At 50.5% G+C, this 6,822-nt stretch overlaps 1 protein-coding gene across 1 annotated transcript in view; it reads right to left on the bottom strand.

Moving 5' to 3' along the window:
* Cdh5 (cadherin 5) overlaps positions 1 to 6,822 on the bottom strand; it is a 41,522-nt gene that overhangs the window by 29,212 nt on the left and 5,488 nt on the right. Inside the window, exon 2 of the mRNA XM_031341079.1 lies at positions 683 to 905. Coding sequence (XP_031196939.1) covers positions 683 to 886 — 204 coding nt within the window. The 5' untranslated portion in view covers positions 887 to 905. The remainder of the gene's footprint in view (positions 1 to 682; positions 906 to 6,822) is intronic.

Genomic DNA, 6,822 nt, shown 5'->3' with positions numbered 1-6,822 from the left:
ACCACCACCACCACCATCACCACCACCACCAGCAGCACCATCACCACCATCACTAGCACCAGCACCATCATTAGTAGCAGCATTAACTCCCTTACTTTCCCCATCACTATCATAATGATACTTACCATTATTATCTCACCACCATTGACTTTATTATCTTTTCTTTGTCTTCACTGGCATTACCACCATTATTATCATTACTATAAAAACACCTTCACCATTATCACCCTCTCAACTGCCATCATTTTCATCAACCCAACATCTAACTCTCTCACCTTCTTTACTATCATTACTGTTTCCTGTATGTCTACCACCACCATGACCATCATCATCACCATCATTACCACCACCACAACCATCATCATCATCACCACCATCACCACCACCATCATCATCACCACCATCACTGCCACCATCACCATCATCACTATCACCACCACCATCACCACCACCACCACCACCGTCATCACCATTAGCATCCTCCTCTTCCTCACCATCATCGCTTTTCTCTTCCCTATCACAACTATCAGCATGCATGTCACCTTCACCATTATTACCACCCCGTTCTTCACCTCCTCCCCTTCAGTGACAACCACTCCTATATTCATCACCATCTTGGCTACATGGGATTGACTGGGGTCCAGTGTTGATAACAACCATCACCCTGGAGTCCAAGGCTTACCTTTCCCACATAGTGGGGCAGCGATTCGTTTTTCTCTTCATCTATGTGCATTTGATTCCAAATCCAGTCTCTCTTTTGGCGACGGTGGGCAGGCAGCATGTCGGGGGTGTCTCTCTGGGGAAAGTTAGGGCCTGCCATTGCTGCCACTGCCAGGAGGCCCAAGAAGACCCCCAAGGCAGTGGCCAGCCCTGTGAGCCTCTGCATCCTTCCTGGAGGCACTGATCTGGAGGAAGAGAATAGATGCTATCAGGACACAGTGGCCACTGTCCTGTGGAGCATGTGGCTCACTCTAGGAGCCAAAGTTTCTTTGTCCCCTTTACCTGTCACTCAGCTGACACCAGCACAATGATACACTGGTCTAAGTAGGGAAGGCAAACCAGAAACGATTTCTCCTTATACCCACATAGGATGACAAGAAAGCAGACGTGGCGGCGTGAGATACCCAGGAACCTGGGGAAGATACGGGGAATACTGGTGTTCAAGCTCCCAGAGCATCGTGGGGCACTCAGAAAATCACTGTTTTACAACTGAGGGTACTAAGGCACAGAGAGGTTAACTTCAGTGGGGACTGAAGCCCCAGCGTCTGACCACGCCCAGTCACCTCCAGTGAGGGCTCACTACTTTGCCTGGCTCTGTTCCGGGTGCTTTAGACACACGGTCTCATTTACTCTACTTTCCAGCCCCCAAGGCCGGTGTAATCATCACCCTCATTTTACAAAATGAACTGAGACACAGGGACACTTAGTTACACCCCCTAAATCACCCAGACTGTAAGGAACCGAGCCAAGGCTTGGACTACATCCATGTGCCTCAAAATTCCAGCTCCTTCCAGATGCCCTCTGCATCCCAGCAGCTTTGCCACCTTCTCTGAGGTAGATTCTGTGGCTCCGCTAACCATCTCCAGCTCGTTCCAGCCCGAGAGCTCCTCTGGCATGGTTTGTCACCTTAGGAAGGCTCCTAGGAAATCTCAAATACCTTTTTTTTTAAAAAAAAAAAATTATTTGTGTGTATGTGTCCCACAGAGCCTGGGGGGCAGGCACTGGATCCCCTGGAGCTGGCATTACAGACATCACAGACAGTTGTGAGCCGCCATGGTGGCACTCGGACTTGAGCACAGTTTCTCTGCAAGAGCAGCCAGTGCTCTTCTTCTCCAGCCCCAATCCCAAATACCTTAATCCGGAGGTTAGCTCCTCACTCTAGAACCCTTAGGTGATGGCCAGGCTATGGGTTGAATTGGGGGGGAGTTGGGAGGAGACTGGGGTACAGAGGGCTGGCTTCATAATTTGTGGGTCCAGTGTAAAACGGTTTCCATTTTTGTTTTAAATTAGAAAGTTTGAAGTAGAGATGAAAGAATTTTAAGCTACACACGGGCCCCCTTGAAGCACAGGCCCTGTGCCGTGGTGCAGGCTGTGCACCCTGGAAGGCAACCTGTCGGCTTGGAATGGGCATCACTCAGAGATCAAGTCCTGCCTCTGGTCTAAGTTTCAAGTATGGAAAATTTCCAGTGCCTTGTGGTGCTAGAGGCCTTGACATCGTCATCACTGTAGCTTCTCATCCCTGGCCTCCCCTGCCACCCACCCAGGGTCCCTGTGTCACTGACCTCCAGTTCCTGGGATGTATGGGGAATCAGTATGGGTGCCTGGAGAGAAGTGAGGACTTCAAGGAGCTGGAAGGGGTAGCCTCCTGCCCCGCTATGGAGGGAAGGGGTGGGCCCTGTGTATCACAGGACTTTCCTAAACTCTAGTAACATCGTCTCCAGACCATTGGTGCCAGAGGACTGGCCTCAGTGACGGCTGGGCTGTCTGTGCTGATCTTAGCACCCGTGGTTCCTGCCCTTCAGCTCCTCCAAGCCTGTCCTAGAAGGAAGTGTCCAGCTTCCTAGAATGGGGGCCTTGAAGAAAGGTGCTGTGTGCCTAAGGGAGGCTCTGTATCCCCATTAACAAAGGGGTCTGCCTAGAAAATGCCAGGGCCTCTAAGGAGTAAGAAGCCAGGCAGGAGAAGGCAGTGAACAGATGGTGGGGGAGGGTAGTGGGAGCCGAAGGCCTGCTAGGAATCTGATCCTGACTCACGGAAGTGACCCTTGCCTCCACCTTGCAGGCACGGCTATTGGAGTCATTTCCTGATTTGCCCGGGGAAGAACTGCCAGGCTTGGATTTTTCTGTTCCCCCTCAAGTAAGAAGTGACTAGGAAATAGAAACATGATACAGTAGGAAGTGAAACAGAGAAGGAGGGAGAGAGTTCTCAGGCCTGGGGTAAGCAGAGGACAGGAACCAAAAAACGCTAAGCTGCTGGGGGCCAGCACCTCCTGGATGTAGGATTCTACTAGGCGGTGGGGCACAGCTGTGAGTCAGGGAGACCTGTCCTGGAATTCTTCCTCACACTGGGACCAACAGGAAGATAAGGAAGTGGGAATCCCATTAGAAGTAGCTATGAGGAGGAAGCAGCCAAGCAGAGACTGGGAGGCCATGGGTGACCTTTCTGCGATGGTTTTGTTGTGTTTTGTAGCACTGGGGGTGTAACCAAGGGCCTCATGTATGCTAAGGCAAGTGAACGACACTCCCAGCCCTTTCAAGAAAACGATTTAAGACCTGCATGTAAGGAGGCCAGAAGGAGGAAGGGAATTTCAGCATGTAGCACTAGGAGGAAGGAAGCCGCAATGTAGAGGAGCAGCTACCATGTCTGAGGAAATGACGGAGTCTCCTAGGCCAGATAGAAATGAGTGGAAGGGCCAAGGCACTGGAGAGAGGCTACATCAGTGTGGCAGGTGAATAATGTTCTCCAAATATCCATGTCCTATACACTAGAACCTGAAAGGTCACCTTACAAAGGGACTCTTGGTGGATATGCTTAAACGGAGTATCGTACTTGAGATGGGGAGTTGATCCTGGATTCCCCAGGATAATCCCTGGGTCTTTGAAGACAGAGGGAGAAGGATCAGATTCAAAAATAAGATGTAGCTTACTGGTGGGGAAGGCCAGTTATCCCAGCTACGGAGGTGACTGTGGCAAGAGCTGTCTCAAGATCAATGCCTTCCTTGGCTACAGGCTGAGGTCAAGGCCAGCCTAGGCAATCTAGGGGGACCCTGTGTCACAAATAAGCACCTAGCTCTGTTGGTAGACTGCTTGCCCAGTATGCACAAAGCCTGAGTTTAATCTCCAGCACCATGTAAACATATGGCTGCACATGCCCATAATCCCAGCATTTGGAGGGTAGAGGACCAGAAGCTCAAAAGTCACCTTCAGCCGAATAGGAAGTTGGAGGCCAGTCTAGGACTCTTGCCTCAAAAAATAAACTGAAATAACAGAAAATGTGAAGAAAGGGCTCTGGATGCAGTTCTATAGTACGGCCCTTGTCTTGAATATGTGGAGGCCTGGATTCCGGCAATACAAAAAGATGCAGTGAGATGAGGCTGGGGGTTACTGAGAGAGTACCAGCTAAGGAACATAATGGCTGCAGGAGCTGGAAGAGGTCTGGCCATGAGCTCCTTCTGAGGCCTATAGAGAGGTTACAGCTCTGACTTTAGCCCTCTGAGAACTGTAAGGCTTTCCGAACTGTAAGGCAATACATAAATCAACGCATGTGGCTTTAAGGCCTCAGATCTGCGATAGCTTGCCACCAACATTAGAGGATTATGGCCTGCTTACTGTTCTTGTTCCTGGACACACAATCCTTAAGAGGTGCAGGCTTGTAATCCCAGGACTTGGGAGGCACAGGTAGAAGGACTGCCAGAAACTTGTGGCTGGTGTGAGCTCCATCACAAGATCTGGTCTCCAAAGAGCAGTAACAATAATATCTAGCACAACCATTTTCAGAGAGTTTGTGTAGGTCAGTTTTTTTCCTAGGCCCTCAGCAACCTCTGCACTGGGCCACAGAACTTCTTCTGGGACGCCTACCTAGCCTTGGCCTTGGCCTCTGGCTGGGTTTGGTTAAGAGATGTCCAGCAGGTGCTCTAGTAATGGGAGGAGAGAAGTGGGCCACTCCTTCTCCGTGCCTCTGGTCTGTCTTTCCCTTTGTGGTTGCAGCCCTACAACATGCCAGCTCCTAATGGGCAACCTCTGTGGAATTTTGGCTCTAGGCTCTAGGCTCTGCAAGTGTTTTCCTTTTGCCCCTTCAGCCCTAGAGTGATAACAGCTCTCCCCCCAACCCCCATTGCTAGTCTCTGGGTGCTTCCATGTGTAGCTTGGTCTGTGTCCTACCACTCCCAGATCCCACTGGAAGTCCCTTCAAAGAGCCCACATTGGACACTGAGTTCCCTCAGGGGACTCTGTATGACACACTGAGCAAACACAACTTCTTAATGGGACCTGTTGGAATGAGAGGAAGGTTCCGAGAGCTGACAACAGCCACCGGCTATATGAGGAAATTATTATTTATTAGACTTCAATGAAGCAGAGTTCACTGGCTCACAGGCTACACTAGCCTGTTGGCCAGCTTTGGCTGGCCACATGGAGTTATCAAAGATGCAGAGCTAACCTTCTGCTCTGTGTCCAGCAGGGGCCTCGCTGTGAGCCCTGAAAAGAAAACCTCTGGCCCACGAGGTCGTCTGCAACTTCCTAACCTCTAACAGAATGGCTTTTGCTCGCACGGTGTCCTGTACAGCAGGGGACGGGAGGTCTGTTCACTCTGATTTCTTGTCGGTCAGCTGTTGGTGAGGAGGGAGGGAGGGCCGCCAGAGTGTGGGCCCGTGGCAGTTGGGAATCTTGTGAGGCTGGATCCTAGGGTGTAGAGTAGGCTGGCCTCCCCGAGCGTGCTATCTGATTTAAATCTTGCCACAGCTTTGAGACAATCACCAACAGTCCCCCTTCTGGAGATGAGGAAGGAGAGGCTCTGTGGAAGCTCAGACTGAAACAGCCTGTCTTGCGTCACCTCTCTCTCCAGCAACACTTGTCATAATAACAGTTCTCGGTGCTTGGCTTTTGAAGATACCCTACTTCATTTGAATTTCACACTCTCTCTAGCACATGTAGGATGTAGAAATCCTCATCCCCATTTTGCAGATGAGATTGCCCGGCACACAATCTGCCCTCTTCTAAATTTTGATTGGCTACATACAGTCTCAGAGGGACCCTGGGGGACTTTCCATTCCAACAGCCACACTTATTATTACCTTTAGTGTTAGAAACTTAGCAGAGAGGAAGGGCTTTGTAGGACAGCCACCACCCTTCCCTAGTGTCTCGGAATGGAAGCTAGGATGGCTGTGGTCTCCCTGGAGGTGGAATCTCCCCAGGGTTTAGCTACTGCCCAAGTGAGGCTGTCTTTATCCCCTTGCTTCCCCTAGTAGAGTCTCATCTCTCTTGGCCCTTCTTACTAGCTTTGGAAAGGCTTAGCTTGTTTCTGGGTGGAATCAGGATATCACCAAAGATGTCCGAAAGGCTTGAGGACCGGGGGTGGGGGTAGGGTGGGATGTGATTCTGTGCTGAGCATTCCAGTTGAGTAGTTGGGAACTTGTGTGAACACAGCAGCCATGGGACAGGAAGTGCTTAGTGGCTCAGCTGTGGGTGTGGGGCACTCAGGGGTTGCCACCCAGGAGGTGTGATGATGCCCTAACTCTGGGGGCATGCTTATGCTTTGAGAAAAAAAAATTCCAAATGGATGACAGGGCCTGTTGTGCCCTTAGCCAGTCTAAGAATGCCAAGAAGATTCTAATTTTGAAGACAAAGAATGCCCTAATGTTGAACATACATAGAGCTCACGACAGTGGGTACTTATGTATCTGAGAACCTAAACATGGCTGAACTCAACTATGCCCTGGAAGGTCAGGATCTTGGAGGCTCTTGGAGTCTGTATCTAGAGTAGCCATGGGCCGAGGTGCCAGAAATGAGATACCTAGGCCAGAATCTGGGTACTGAATTGGACAGGGCAGGGCCCCATGGCTCTATCGACTGCTCTATAGGTTCCCTTTGAGGCTCCAAGCAGAGTCCTGGCTATGAGACCTTAATTCTAGGACTTCCTATTCCCACTGGGCTTGGTCACACCACACCACTTCCCTGAAGGAAGCCAGGAGATGGCAAGGTTACACGGGCATCCATCTTCTACAGACCTTTGTGCCTATGGACCCAGGATGCAAACCCATCATATAAAAAAATTTCAATGGGTTCTGGGAGGAAAAGGATTTGAGGGGCTGTGAGAGGATGCGTGTG

Source organism: Mastomys coucha, unplaced genomic scaffold (assembly GCF_008632895.1).
Source record: "Mastomys coucha isolate ucsf_1 unplaced genomic scaffold, UCSF_Mcou_1 pScaffold22, whole genome shotgun sequence".
In the NCBI taxonomy this organism is placed as follows: domain Eukaryota; kingdom Metazoa; phylum Chordata; class Mammalia; order Rodentia; family Muridae; genus Mastomys; species Mastomys coucha.
Note: the sequence above shows the minus strand (reverse complement) of the source record. Positions and strands in the feature narration are given on the sequence as shown.